The 15,544-nt window shown below is 38.3% G+C and overlaps 1 protein-coding gene across 1 annotated transcript; it reads left to right on the top strand.

The window, feature by feature from the left end:
• Positions 1 to 300: 300 nt before the first annotated feature.
• LOC124136690 (60S ribosomal protein L4-like) lies at positions 301 to 9,826 on the top strand. Its single transcript, XM_046502681.2, has 9 exons — positions 301 to 456; positions 1,253 to 1,424; positions 1,755 to 2,000; positions 5,843 to 5,967; positions 6,840 to 6,969; positions 7,926 to 8,082; positions 8,300 to 8,383; positions 8,724 to 8,883; positions 9,648 to 9,826. The coding sequence occupies exons 1-9, from the start codon at positions 454 to 456 to the stop codon at positions 9,744 to 9,746; spliced, it is 1,176 nt and encodes a 391-aa protein (XP_046358637.1). The 5' UTR covers positions 301 to 453; the 3' UTR covers positions 9,747 to 9,826.
• The last annotated feature ends 5,718 nt before the right edge of the window (positions 9,827 to 15,544 follow it).

Genomic DNA, 15,544 nt, shown 5'->3' with positions numbered 1-15,544 from the left:
AAAGGAACCCCTAAGTCTCTTAATTAACTAAGCTGAAAAGTTGGTGAATATATCGGATTATAGGGCTGTGATGAGGGTGTTGTTGTTTTTAAAAATAAACATAAATTACATATTGTCTGTAAGAGAGATCTAAATGTTGTCCGGATTGTAACAAATAGTGGTGCGGAAAGCAGCACACAAAGGCTACAAGCATGTTGAATACATCCGCAAGAGATACAATATAGTTCTTAATATTAGGGGAATACTCGATACATTAGACTGACACAGAAACATAGATCAGCTTTATTATGACCCGTTTAGGTGTGTAAATAAGCAACTCACCAGAATAGCGGAATAATGTTGCATGATTTTGACATATATAGATTTCACCAATATCCTTCCGCCGTGCACCTACTATCATCCTTTTTCCGCTAAACCCCAATCGTGGTAGACACGAGGGTGAAATCAACCAACATGGTAAATTGTTTTTTGCGTATCATGCCCAATAAAAAGTACAGCAATACCCAAGCTACCAGCGACTAAGACGCTTGAGTTTTCATATCTGTATGATATTACCTGTTTAGGGTTTCACAGCGTTCTACTATGAATAGTCGTAACTTGCCTGCCATATGCGCACGTGGACCTAGAAATGGCCGCCGTCATTTCAACTTGTTAGTTTTGAAGCGAATTTGTAAATAAACACCCTCATTAATCACGAATAAGAAAGACCCCAATTTATTGGTCGCAGCAGTGTCGACTGTGATCTTCAATTCACACTTGCATCACGTTCGACTAAACTCAGTGTGCTGACTTTGCACCGGCTTTCACGAACTCCTTCAGAACCCAAAACACATATAATATGGTGAAAATGTGTATAACCCCGGCTCCCAAACCATTCATCTTTTGTACAGACATATCTTCCCTTTGTAAATGTATTTTTGTAAGGCTAGTGAATTGCCCTTGGCGGCTGTTGATGTTTTTAGACCCGTTTTGTATAAAGTGCATTTTTAGTTAAAGTATTTGTTGTACGTAAAGTTAAATGGTTTTGCAATGGAGATGTAAACATTGCCACAATATTCCTTAATTTTCACATTCAATCAGTGGATTTCCAATATTACGAGCGAAGCAGTACAATGTGATTCCGCAGGCATTCCCTCATGTGAGACACATTCTACCCGTTAGTGCGAAACTGTCAATACATTATTGAATCTATTATGCTTACTTTTACATTTTTGTTAACTTGATGCTAAACAAAATTAACAATACATTACAGGCTGCTTCAAGACCGCTTATATCGGTGTACACAGAGAAGGGAGAAGCCTCTGGAACCAATGTCACTCTCCCAGCAGTCTTCCGTGCTCCCGTCAGGCCGGATATTGTCAACTTTGTGCACTTCCAGATGCTCATGAACACAAGACACCCATATGCAGTTTCAGAGAAAGCTGGTTAGTTGAATGTGGCCTCCCATTAATCAAATGTGCCGTCAGTCAGACGTCTAATCATGTTAATACAACAAACTATATGAAGGATTGCACAGATAATCCCCTAGATGTTGCCTATAACAAAATGGCTCGGTCCAACAGTTGATGATAGGGAAAGGGCATTGATTTCTTCACATTTTAAGCCACATTATTATGTGCTCTTTGGCACATTAATTTCATAAATATTAAGAAAATGTACATTTCATAAGTTTCTTTACCCAACTTCAGAACATTTTACAGCATGACATAACATTCTCAAAATGCAGTAATAGATGTTTTCCTTTCCCTTTACAGGCCACCAGACCTCTGCTGAGTCATGGGGTACTGGCCGTGCCGTCGCTCGTATTCCTCGTGTTCGAGGTGGCGGTACCCACAGGTCTGGCCAGGGTGCATTTGGCAACATGTGCAGAGGAGGCCGCATGTTTGCTCCTACCAAAACCTGGAGACGCTGGCACCGCAGGATCAACATCAACCAGCGCCGCTATGCCATGTGTTCCGCCATTGCTGCTACAGCCATCCCAGCAATTGTCATGTCCAAGGGTGGGTGTCATATGATAATGCCACTTACATATGTCAGATTTAGTTCATGTTTCACTTGAAATGCAAGATTATTACATACAGCAAATGTACAGAGAATGATGATGTTTTTGGTCCGTGTTGTTGAATATCCTGAAAAAAAACCTAACCATTTCTGACTTTGTTACATTTGCTGTGTTCACACATTATCTGTTAGCAATGTTTGACATGTTCGGAGTACAGTTAATGCTTTGTGTTAAGTAAGCCTTGTATATTGAATAGTCTCATGCCTAAGTAGTGGGTTGAATGTCATCCACTTCAGTAGTCTCCCAAGGGAATTGAGAATAGGTCCCCGTCATCCTATGCTGGTCGTAAGAGGCGAAAAAATGGATCGGATAGTCGTCCCAGGTGAATTGGTTGATAGCATGTCCTCATAACCTAATGTGGATTGTTGCTCGCAATATTGATCACTGGATTGTTTGGTCCAGACTCAATATTTACATGCTGCCATCATTATTAAAGGTGGAATATTGCTGTGTGTGGCATTATACAACACACTTAAGTGTGTTTGGAGTTGGTTACAAAAAAACCTTAAATGGTATATGGTTTAAAACAAGCACTTGAAATATAAGACTACAACACGCATGCAGCGAATGTACAGAGAATGATGATGTTTTTGGTCCGTGTTGTTGAATATCCTGAAAAAAAACCTAACCATTTCTGACTTTGTTACATTTGCTGTGTTCACACATTATCTGTTAGCAATGTTTGACATGTTCGGAGTACAGTTAATGCTTTGTGTTAAGTAAGCCTTGTATATTGAATAGTCTCATGCCTAAGTAGTGGGTTGAATGTCATCCACTTCAGTAGTCTCCTAAGGGAATTGAGAATAGGTCCCCGTCATCCTCTGCTGGTCGTAAGAGGCAAAACAAAATGGATCGGGTAGTTGTCCCAGATGAATTGGTTGACAGCATGTCTTCGTAACCTAATGTGGATTGTTGCTCACAATATTGATCACTGGATTGTTTGGTCCAGACTCAATATTTACATGCTGCCATCATTATTAAAGCTGGAATATTGCTGTGTGTGGAGTTATACAACAAACCTGAAGTTGGTTACAAAAAAACCACCTGAAATGGTATATGAAATTTAAAACTATTACACACATGCAGCGAATGTACAGAGAATGATGATGTTTTTGGTCCGTGTTGTTGAATATCCTGAAAAAAAACCTAACCACTTCTGACTTTGTTACATTTGCTGTGGTAACTTGTTCAAGCAGTTAGTATATGGATTTGTCCATAGGCCAATAAAATGAAGGATTTGTTAATATAAGGACAATTAACTCCTAGTAAATGAAATCAAATATTGCAAGTAATCAATGTACGCAAATCCTATCGGTCACAAATGGCGTGATTGGCAAATGAAGGTCCCCAACATCATTAGGCTTGTCACACAAGATATCTGAACTAAGGATCAGCAGTAGAAACTGTTTGTCCACTTGTCCTTATAAATATAACATAGCAAAATCCTAAAAAAATGGCAAATTTCTACTGGTCATATGATACCTTAACTATTGGGCAGTTTTGCAAGGACTATAGGACTAGTGCCAATTTCTAAAGCTGAGGATGTGACTGGACATCATGGCCAACAGTGTGGATGTAAGCTCATTCCATCATGCACTGGTCATCTGCAGGCTCTAATCTTGTTATAGTGACCACAGCATTCAAGTTCCTCAGACAGTTTCAGAGATGACATCTTGACATTGTGAGTGGGGACAAGTACTCGGTTGCAACTACCATGTTTCAATTAAAATGCACGACCACTAGTACTACAGGCATACAGCGAATGTACATAGAATGATGATGTTTTTGGTCCGTGTTGTTGATTATCCTGAAAAAAAACCTAACCACTTCTGACTTTGTTACATTTGCTGTTCGCAATGCTTAAATTGTTCCAAGTTTAGGTAACTCTATATGTTAAATAAGTCTTGTATAGTGAATATCATCTGAAGCGATGTATCTCCCTTGATCTATCAACTTAGTCTTCGAGAGGGGATTCTGATTGAAAACAGATCTCCAGCAGCTATGCTGGTCATTAGAGGCGACCAAATAGATCGGGTGGTCAATCTTGGAGACTTGGTTGATGGTGTGTCCTCGTACCATAATTCTCACAATATTAACTGCTGGATTTTCTGGTCCTGATTTAAATATTTACAGGATGCCATCATATTTTGGGATTATCACTGAGTGCGATGTTACAAAACAAACTTAAGTGTTTGGTGGCGTTAACTTTAAAATGGTCTTTGGTTTAATAAAAAAAGTTATAGATTAATGAGCAGTCATGAATTAGAGTTGTAAATTTTTTCACTTACATTCTTAGCGTTGAACCCCACTTCTGACTGTTACCTTTGCTGTATTACAGTGTTAAATCTTGTTTGGTTAGTAGCGATGGTAATAAGTCTGAAACACCCTGCTATGGAGAACTGATTTCCCTCAAAACAGTAGTAAAAATGAACTTGCCATGATGTCCACATTGTAAAGTAATGATTCAATGGTAAGCAAGTGATATTCCTTCTTTTCTGGTTAACTTATGATATTTCCTTGCTTATTTGGTACAAGCAGCTCCGAAATGGGGTGATAATGCCAAATGAGTGGTATGTCCCAGTGTTAGTTTGCTGTTAACGTGCCTAACAGTAATGTGCATACAAATCTTATGATGGAATTCATTTGCAAAAGTAGTCCCTCAGTATCCTGTGCGAGCCAAGAGATACTAACAATTTCGAGCAGTGTCCTATCTGACATGACCAACCGTCGGCGTTAGAAACTGGCTCTAGTCCTATAGTCCTTGCCAAACTGCCAAATAGTTAAGGTATCATAAGGACTAGTAGAAATTTGCCATTTTTAAGGGGTTTGCTATATGTTATCATTATAAGGACTAGTGGACTAAAATGGTTAGTTTCTACCACTGACTGTGGATTGGTCATCCTCCAAGGGTCATGATTTACGATACCTGGTTTAAGAGTAAGACAAGGTCCAAGCACTTGCTTGAAAGGGGAGATGATGTGGTCATACTTGGTGACATTGAGGTGTTGCTCATAATATCAAACACTGATTTGTTTATTACTGACAGGCCTCTGAACTTATTCCTGACAACAACAAACAAAACAGACTTATGTGATGGAGCTAATTTTTCTTGAAGGAATTCATATCCAGAGTTTAGTGTCAGCTATATATATGTTGTGGTTCCAAAAGATGGATTTATGTAATGCCCCGACTCCCCAGCAGGGTACATATGATCTGTATCTCAATCTGATCAGACGAATGTTTCACTTCAAATACAGCAAATGTACAGAGGATGATGATGTTTTTGGTCCGTGTTGTTGATTATCCTGAAAAAAAACCTAACCACTTCTGACTTTGTCATATTTGCTGTATAAATATTGAATCTGTTAGTAACATTTATTTCCCCCTTTCCAAAGTTGACCTGCAGTGTCCATTCAAAATTGTTTGAGGGCTTGAGTACACCATGTCAGCAGATAGACGTGAGACATGGATCACTTTGTTTTTTAACACCGCACTCAGCAATATTTCATCTCTTTGATGACAGTCTGTAAATTATCGAGTCAGGACCAGACAATCCAGTGATTGATATCATGAGCATCAATCTACACAGTTGGGATTCAGTTACATGAATCAACCAAGTCAGCGAGCCTGACCAACAGATCCCATTAGTCACATCTTACGACAAGCATAGTCTCCTTTTACGACAAGCATGAGTTGCTGAAGACCAATTCTAACCCGGTTCAGATCATTTTGTAGCAGATAGTTTCTACTATCAGTGATAATTTATGATTCACATTGCAGGTCACCGCATCGAGGAAATCCCCGAGGTACCACTGGTCGTGAGTGACAAAGTGGAGGAGATCAAGAAGACGAAGGAGGCAGTCGGACTTCTCAAGAGGGTCAAAGCCTGGACAGACATTCAGAAAGCAAGTCAAAAGTTTCAAATTAGCAAACATTTCTGGTGTCCCCTACCCTGATATTGCTGGAATATTGTTAAAAGCGGCGTAAAACCGTACTCACTCACTCAAATTAGCAAAATTGCTATTTATAGTTTTCATTTGATAAAAGGTTTTGTCTTCCATCAATTTTTTATACGCTTTTCATAGATGGCTTCAGGATTACATATTTCCTTAGTGTTAACACAAAATATTTCATTGGTTGTTTTATTTGTCGTTTCATTAGCTGATTAAGTGTTTTTGCATGAAATCAGTATTAGACAGTCACATGTACTGTGATGCATTAAGTATTTGTTAGTTACACCAGTGAGGCCACGGGTGGCGGTGGCCCAGTCGTCTAAGGCGCCGCAATTCGCTGTGCAGAGTTGCGTCCCTTGGACACGCCAGAAACCTATGATTGTGGGTTCGATTCCCAGTTCACCCCGATTATGTTTCTAGGTTTGTCAGCACCATACCCATGCTCGTGGGTTTCACCGAAGTGGTAATCGTCCGAGACCTGCGTCACTTCGAGCTTTCCTCCCACATTAAGCTGGCACACGGTGATATAACTGGAATACTAATAAAAGTGGCGTTAAACCCAACCCAACTTACACCAGTATGAGCTTTTGATATCATTTAGCACTACAAATTTAGTGAAGTGAAAAATCGCTTTACAGACAATGTGCCAAGAGTGATGATGTCTTTGGTCCGTGTTGTTGAACTATTTGAAAAAAAACCTTACCACTTCTGACTTGTCACATTTGTTTTCATGTTTTGGCCTTTTATCATGTTGCCGTCCATCATGTTGCCGCCCTTGCCCTGTTCCTGCTTCCATTTATGTTAAAACCATTTCTCTTCACCAGGTATACAGTTCCAAGCGGTTCCGTGCTGGCAAGGGAAAAATGAGGAACAGGCGACGTGTCCAGCGCAGGGGTCCTCTCGTCATATACAACCAAGACAATGGTATCTCCAGAGCTTTCAGAAACATCCCAGGTGTGTATGTCTGCAGGTGGAAGTTGTGAGGGAGTGTGTACCGTCAAGTTCAACGACTGGTTCTAAGTCTGACTTGCATATTTTGCATCAACCTTGTTGACTAATGTTAAGATATCAATACGTCCCCACTGCATGTTTAAGTAGCTGCAGCTACTACTGGTGTTTACGCTTTTAGCAAACTTCACCCGTATTTGTGCAAAAAAAAACATACCTTGAGTCTGCATGGATGGGAACATTTTGAACATTGTGAAGGTTCCAGTCCAGTTCTAAATGTAATTAGTGCTTTGGGAAAAAATGAAGATATTGACAAGATATTAACGGCTAGACTGATCTGCATCATAAAATGTGGGTTAGATGATTGCGGTGCACACCATTGGCCATATCCAACTAGTCCGCATCTCATTTCGTACTGGTGGTTATGTAAAATAAGTAAGTTTTGGAATAGAACAACTACTGGTCGTCTTCTATTGGCCAGACGTCTGTTCATGCATGTGAATTGGATTGACTAATGGGGTTGTTCACACTATTGCGTTTGTTTTGCAATAGTATTGCTATAGCAATAAACCAACTTTAAGGTCATACATGTTCCTCCCTGTCACTACTCAAACGTCAGGAAAGTATCTCTAGTCTGAAGTTGTTGCAATCCTTGCCAACCATCCAGGTTAGAAATTAGCATGATATAAGTATTAACTAATTGCTACTATTTAGACTACGATAAGTGTGCCTATTATCAACGATGCTATTGCCATTTTTTTAGAATTCCTATCGATATAGTACCCTCTCGGAAAGCGAACAATTGCGATAGTTTGAGATATTGTTCCACTCCTAAATACTATGTTACTTAATGTTGTTTGCCTTGATGACAGTTCTATATTCATGATATTCACTGTTTATTGGTAGACCAATGCTTGCTTCATTGTCAGCCTTGTCATATACTATTTGGTTTTCTTGTTCAGGTGTCACTCTCATCAACGTTGCCAGGTTGAATCTTCTGAAAATAGCACCTGGTGGTCACGTGGGAAGATTCTGTGTGTGGACTGAATCAGCCTTGAAAAAGTTGGACAGTCTTTATGGAACATGGCGCAAACCTTCATCTATCAAAAACAACTACAAGTGAGTTGTTTTTCCACATACAGAGGAAATGGTGCTCCTTCAGTCATTTTGACAAACCAGTTTCATTATAGGCAAAATATGATGATGTCTTTGGTCCGTGTTGTTGAATATTATGAAAATTAACTTATAACCACTTCTGATTTTGCCTTGTAAAAGTGAATCTATCACAATGCCATGCTTTAGTAAGCATCGAGTTCTATATGCATGTTTGTTTCAGCCTGCCCATGCCAGTGATGAACAACACAGACCTGTCCCGACTCCTGAGAAGCAGCGAGATCCAGTCTGTTGTCAGGGCTCCCAAGTAAGTTCACTGGGTGCTTTCCAAGGGCTGTTCTCCAGCGAATTAGATTCAATGTGTCTGAAATGTCTCAAACTATCACATGGGGAACCGGTTAGAACTGGTAGCCAGCAGATTATGCTAGTCACAAAAGACATAATGGATTGGTCAGGCTTGTTTGATTGCATAGCATCTTCCTCAAATGGCATGGATCGTCTCATATTACTGATCACTGGATTGTCTGGTCCAGATTTGATTATTCATAGGCTGTCTTCAAATAGCTGAAATATGGCTGAGGCACTAAACAAACAAGAACACAATTTAATGATTTGGTGTTTATTTCTTTGTACGTTCCCACTTGTAGGCATGATACAGACAGGAGAGTTTTGAAGAAGAATCCATTGAAGAACTACCGTGTGATGGTTCGACTTAACCCCTACGCTGCAGTCCAGAAGAAGGCATCTGCAAACACTGAAGCTGTTCGTAGGCGCAAGAAACAAGAAATTCTCAACAAAAAACGTGGGGTAAGTCTACCTGCGCCTTTTGTGTTGTATTCAAACTTCGAAGAATTTTCAGTGGTTTGGCTCTGCTGGAAGAATTTAGAACTTTCACAGAATTATTTGAAATACCTGAATATAACATTAATCACTTCTGACTCCAATATTGTTATAATAGCCCTATAATATAGTAGAGCATTCTACACCAGGCATTTGAATTTGTCACTGGAAGTCATGACCGAATCCTGCTTCCACGTCCACGTAGTGATCATCAATTTCAAAGTAGTTTTCAGTCAGGATTCGAAATTTAAGGAAGCCAACCACTCTTGAGAAGTGTGTATTTCCTTGTTGACTACCACTTTCATTTTGGTGGGAAAGTCTGTGGCAGGTCATTTGGTTGATACATGTCATTGTATCCCAGTTGTGTAGATGGATGCTCAACCCGTGAAGATCCAGAGTAGAATAGGTCTATGCTTGTCGAAAGAGGCGACTAACGGGATCGGGTGTCAGGCTCGTTGACTTGGTTGATGCTCATGATGTCAATCACTGGATTGTCTGTTCCAGACTTGATAATTACATACCGCCATCATATAGCTGAAATATTGCTGAGTTTGTTAAACAACAAACAAAAGATGGATACTTATGTCATTCACTGGATTGTCTGGTCCAGATTCAGTTATCTATTGACTTCCGTCATTGCTGGAACATTGCTAGATGCTGCATTAGTTTGCATATTTGATTTTGCTTAGAACTTAAGCCATTGTTAAAATCATACAATTATATTATTTCAGATAAAAGCCCCAATTGAGAAGTTGCCCAAGGGCAGGGCCGCTGCTGCCAAGACCAAGCGTCTTTCCAAGAAAGGACGCAAGGGTGGCAAGAAAAAATAAGCTCAACCGTAAATGCTGAGGGCAGCCACAATGTTATGGCCCTGTCAGCAGTGTTGAGAATAAAAAAAATTATTCTTAAATGTTTTCTTGTTATTTTCTTACAAATCGCAAGTACACAGAACTGACATTGCAAATTGTGGCCATACTTTCCACATCCAAAGCTTCTAAACCCGGTGAACTGTTTTCTCAGGACTTGAATAAATGCAACAAAACCCTTTCTATATCTGTCTCTGCTAAAATAGTTGATTGACCGATTCTGACTGTCGTGAGCATGTGTTAATGAATCACTATCAAATGGTACTGACACCTGGTGTTCAGGAAAGGTAAGCATATCCTGCCCCATCAATGGCACCTGTCAAACACATGGGGAATATATAGTACAAGTCAAAATAGGGAATTGCATTGGATGTCATTTTGTCACTGACACGTCACTTGGAAATGTCCACCATAAAACCTTTTTACATGCTTTAAAAGGTGACTATGCTTGTCTAAGGCAACTAACGTTATTTGGTCGTCAGGCCTGCTGACTTGGCAAATGCATGTCATTATATCCCAATAGTGTGGGTCGAAGCTCATGTCAATCAGTGGAATGTCTGGTCCAGATTCGATTTACAGACTGACATCAGTTGGCTGGAATATTGCTGAGCATGGCGTTAAACAACAAACTGAGGCCTTGCTCAAACAAATTTAGAAGTGTCCTAAACGTTTCTTTGAAATCTTGGTAGAAAGAGCATGCTCCATTGTACCTCAGAAGTGGTGAATGTTGACCCCAAAAAGGTTTGAGCTGCTGGAATCTTTCACAACACAAAGGAAAAGTTAACTACATGTATTGCAAAGTTGAAGTCATCCCTCTGGTCAGTCTTGTGGAATCTTTTCTGCATAGATCTAAGTATGAAAGAGAAGACGGTTGCACTGACTTCTAATTCAGGTGGGTAAATCAGTGGACGGAAATTGGCCATTTGATGGTTATTGAAAGATATCAGAATGATATACCTGAGGCTCAAGTTCAGTTTCTTGGCCAAATTATGATGTCTTGACTCCCGTTTAATATGCATGAAGAAACAAATTTTGAGAACTACCATGTTCTGATTTATACCAGCAATTTGGTAGTCTCAGAATTTTGCTCGATAATGAACACCCCTGTTTCTTTTCTTTTTTAAACATGAAAGAACTAATGAAAAGTTCCTTTTCCAGTTACCGGGTATGAATGTGAAAGTTTAGGTCATGAATTGCTGAATTTCCACATACATATAGAATGTGGTGTTGATTCATGTATCAGCACCATGAGAAGTTCCAACTTGGTCCACAGCTGATTTTGGACTTTTTTCATATAACGAATACATTCAGGGAGAAAGTCCAGAATGATACTGGTGTCTTATTAGATATGTAGAAAGTTGAAGTTTCATCAGCATTATACCAGGTTCTACAGTAGCTGTCCTACAACAGACAGATGTGTCTAACTTAACAATCCAGCTAGGGTTTTGTATAACTACAGGCATGTGATATTTCTGTTGAAAGTCTAGTTATGTCCTTTCATCTGTCTTTTTTCCCCCAAGTTCGATATAATAACTGGAAAAAAAGGTTTTCAGCATTAGAAATGTGTCCTTGTCCTTGCCCAATAGTTACGGTAAAGTATACTAGTAGAAATTTGCCATTTTTTAGGGTTTTACTATATGTTATTATAAGTACTAGTGGACTAAAAATGTTCTGGTTTTGTAGCTTCAATTTTACTGTTGTCTTTGAATCACATGACTGTAGGTACTACATAAACTTGTCAAGTTTTCATTCACACGTTCAACATTATGTACCAAAGTTTCTATGGGAATGCTGGTCTTTTGTACACACTTTTTACCAGTAAGGACGTAAACCCAAGAAGTAATCTGTCGCATTACAATAAAAATACCAAGACATTCTTCAGTACAGGTTTATACCTTTAATACATAAAAAGATTTGTTACAATATACGTAAACACAAAGACCTGTAAACAATATGGTCAAAGGATGTAAATATACACGTAATATCAATGTTCACAATCCTCGCTTCCCCACTAATAATCACTTTTAGACAAAGGACTATCTCTCTGAACAAAGATACTGTATAGATTGTTTTATGGCCAAACAAATATACCAACCTAGCCATGTTAATATGAAATTCTCATCTCTTATAACATTGCTTGATGGTTTTCAAAGTATCAAAGATGTATCTTATGGAACAATTACAAGTGAAAATGTAGAATGGTTTCAATTTTTCAGTGAATATAGTCATAATGTCGCTCTTTACCAGAACAAGTAATAAACACAGAAACCAATTTCAAACCTAACTAGTAACATTTTTATCTAACCATTATAATTCATTCCTTGAAATTTACAATTTAATACACTAAGAAAGTAAACATATATGTTGAAATATTTGAGACAAAACTTTCAAGAAAGTTCATTGTTTCTGATGGTGTTTATGTTGGATACTTGGAGCTCATCCAGTACATTTGGCTTTGGTGTCAAAATTCTCAAATAACTGGAATAATAAAACAGAACTGGAGGAATATACATGTACATGCATTGAATTATATCAAAAGTCAAATTTACAGATTCTGTGGAAGTAACATAGAATTTAAACACTCTCCCACTAGGGCTGAGATGGGTACTAGGGTTGGACCTGGGTACCCACAGGACCTGTTCTTAGTCATATGATATACATGTATTGTTAATGACAACAACAAAAGTCACAATAACTCGATAGTTACACCATGAGTCACTAATGTCCACATTTCTTTCGGACTCCACGTATTCCTTCCAACTTTTATATGTTTGAATAAAGATGACTTGACTATGCATGACCAGATATTATAAATGTTTCTTAATACTTTTTGACAGGGCTCCGTTAAAACAGTTCACAATTGGACATTTTGTACCCAACCCTTGAAACTTTTAAATGCACAGCAGGTACCCGGAGAGGGCCGAGTGCCCAGGTAGTAAATTTGGACTTGTCCCAACCATACCTCCAACCCACACATCCATTCACACCACCTAGATTAGTAAATGTAAATAGCATTGAACATTTACCACAACATCATCAGATTCCTTTACCAAGCTACACATAGCAACACCTGGCAAAAAAAAATGTATGGGAAATTTGAGTTGATTAAGTTACGATGAGTTGGATTTCATTTTTTCAGATATGCCATTCAAAAGAAGTTAAAGAGCACTCAACATTTTCATATGACTATAGTTAATCTGTCATGGCTGGTGGGTATTGCACACAGCCTTCCAACTGTGGGTGTACTTTAACTTCTTTTGTATACATACACCACTCTGATGATCAATTTGTGGACAGGGAAAATGTCCAACTTCAGCTAAAAAAAATAAAAATCTTGGTTCTCAGGCACCACCCGCATCATCATAAAGTCTGCAGCATGTTTAGTTTTCATTTCCATTTAAAAAATAAATAAATATTTCTTATACTTAAAAAAATGCGATCCAATATAGCATGCAGTTACTTCCCTTTACATGCACACTGCTCTACTGCTACACACCTGGTTACTTGGTTACATACTAGTTTGAACAAGAAAAAAAACAAAACACTGCCAACCCACAATATATTTTCAAAAGACATTCCCTGAGAACCAATTCTTGTATTTTTTTAAGCCTTAGTAACCTTCCAGGAACAGATCAATTAAAAGTACACAACTGGACTTCTCTCAACAACCAATTGCTCATGGCAGACTTCAAACTTTCAGATCATAACATATTACCATAGTAATATGAAAGAATCAGGTGGTTCTTAACTACTTTTGAGTAATATATTTAAGAAGCCTGTCAGTACCTCATGAAACACTGATTCTATCCCTGATAATACATCCTAGTTTAAAGTATTCTTAGAAACTGAATAATTATGTCTTGATAACATCAAATGCACATTCATACACGTGGAAGGATCATTCAATAAAGTAGCACTTGAATACTCTGATTGCACACAAGATGATTAAAACCATTATGCCATGAATAATACTTATACGTAATATACAATGTACTGGTTGAGATGTGACCAACCACTACATGGTCAAGCTGTTTGCAAGCGTTCACATCACAACATGTCGACTAGGACAAATATGCAAATGTTTCATACAATAACTGTACCACTTCGGAAATCCAAATAAAGGTGTCTGTTAAGCTGATATTAACACAAAAAAACACTTGAAAACATGGAAACATGGATTTCTTGATCTACTCACATAGCACCTTTACAATCATTTCAGGATATTCATCCAATTTCAAAATATTTTTTTCAGAATTTTGGTTGAGGTAATAAGTAATGCTAGTGAGCCAGGTATGCATGTCATTTCCAGTAAACATGTTACAATATCACAGGAAGGGAAACATGAATGGACTTCCTGTGCTGCACATGTGGATTTGAACCCAGATTGTGTGAGAAGCAAACACACTACCAACTGGGCCTCTACAAACATACAAGATTCATTAGACGTTCAAGAGGGGATAGTGTCAGACTTATTTCCAGTACCAACAGGTTTTATCAGGTCAAAGTCAAACTGTCCGGTATCTCAATCACAAGACTTGGTTCCAAAAGGAATAAATGGGCTAAGTTACACAGAAGGATTGTCATATCACCACTATTCATACAGAACACTGACACTGGACTAGGAGAGGGCCCTCTCTAACATCACTCTTGTATCGTAGGGAGCCTCATGGCTGAGAGAACATGTGAGTGTGTGCTGGCACTTGTAGGCATCAGTGACGGACCAAGAACTGATCAGAAAAAATAAATATGAACAAAATGAAGTGATCACATTGAGCAACTACCTACAATGAATATAAAATGGTAATATAAATGGTATCATAAAAAAAGCAAAAGTCAGGGATGACATTCTTCATTGGTTCTGAAAGGCAGCTATGTTGTTTCTGCGAACCACATAGAATTTCAGGAGTTTCAATGCTAAAAATGATATATTTTTCCAAATGGCTCCTAAAATTTTGCCTCAACTGATTTTACACAACACAGTTGACAGGTACTCCCATTCTGCACACATGTATTTAAAAGAAACATACCTGCCCTTACATTGGTTTTTGTGTGGTCTAATCAAAGAAACGTGAATACATGTTTCCTCGTGGATACATGCTAGCCTCTATCCCCCCTTTTTCTGTTCCACATTCTTCGCAAAGTGTAAGTAAATAAATATTGGAGTGTTCTTCACAATGCAAATCAAGAAGATTAAAACTATGCACCCAACACCACATTGGTGCGGTGATGGAATATTTTTCAATGTCATCCCTGCTGTAATACAAAGAAAGATGGCCAGTGAAACATGCAATCTATACTACTGGCAGAAAACTGGCAGCATTGTCATGGTTACGCACTCACTTAAGCTTACATATTAGTCTTTCAAAGTAAAAGTATTGGTTCTCAGGCAATGGATTTTAAAAATATAGTGTGTGTGGGCAGTGTTTTTTGTTTTTTTTGTTGTTCAAGCTAGTATGTAACCAAATTTTGTTTACAATAATTTCAGCAAAATCATGTTCTTAAGTGCTGTAGCACCTCACTGCTGGGGTTGTGTGTTCAAGACGCAGAATATTTTAACAATAATATTTTGGGAAAATGGAATTAAAAACAAAACGTGCAGCATACTTTATGATAATGCAGGCAGTCGCTGTGAACCAAGATTTATATATTTTTTTTAACAAATAATACTGACAAAACAATTTTTTTTAATTATGGTTACAAACTAAGAAACCAACTTTTTCTTTTCCCATTTTCACAAATTCGGAAATTCCAAAACAACAGTC

Source organism: Haliotis rufescens, unplaced genomic scaffold (genome assembly GCF_023055435.1).
Source record: "Haliotis rufescens isolate VD_foot unplaced genomic scaffold, xgHalRufe1.0.p SCAF_1, whole genome shotgun sequence".
NCBI lineage: Eukaryota > Metazoa > Mollusca > Gastropoda > Lepetellida > Haliotidae > Haliotis > Haliotis rufescens.
The sequence above is the reverse complement of the archived record's forward strand: the minus strand, read 5'-3'. Positions and strand labels throughout refer to the sequence as shown.

Coding starts and splice junctions, on each gene's coding strand:
- LOC124136690 (XM_046502681.2), top strand. Junction 1,425..1,754: donor TGCAGTTTCAGAGAAAGCTG/GTTAGTTGAATG, acceptor TTCCCTTTACAG/GCCACCAGACCTCTGCTGAG. Junction 8,083..8,299: donor TCTATCAAAAACAACTACAA/GTGAGTTGTTTT, acceptor TGTTTGTTTCAG/CCTGCCCATGCCAGTGATGA.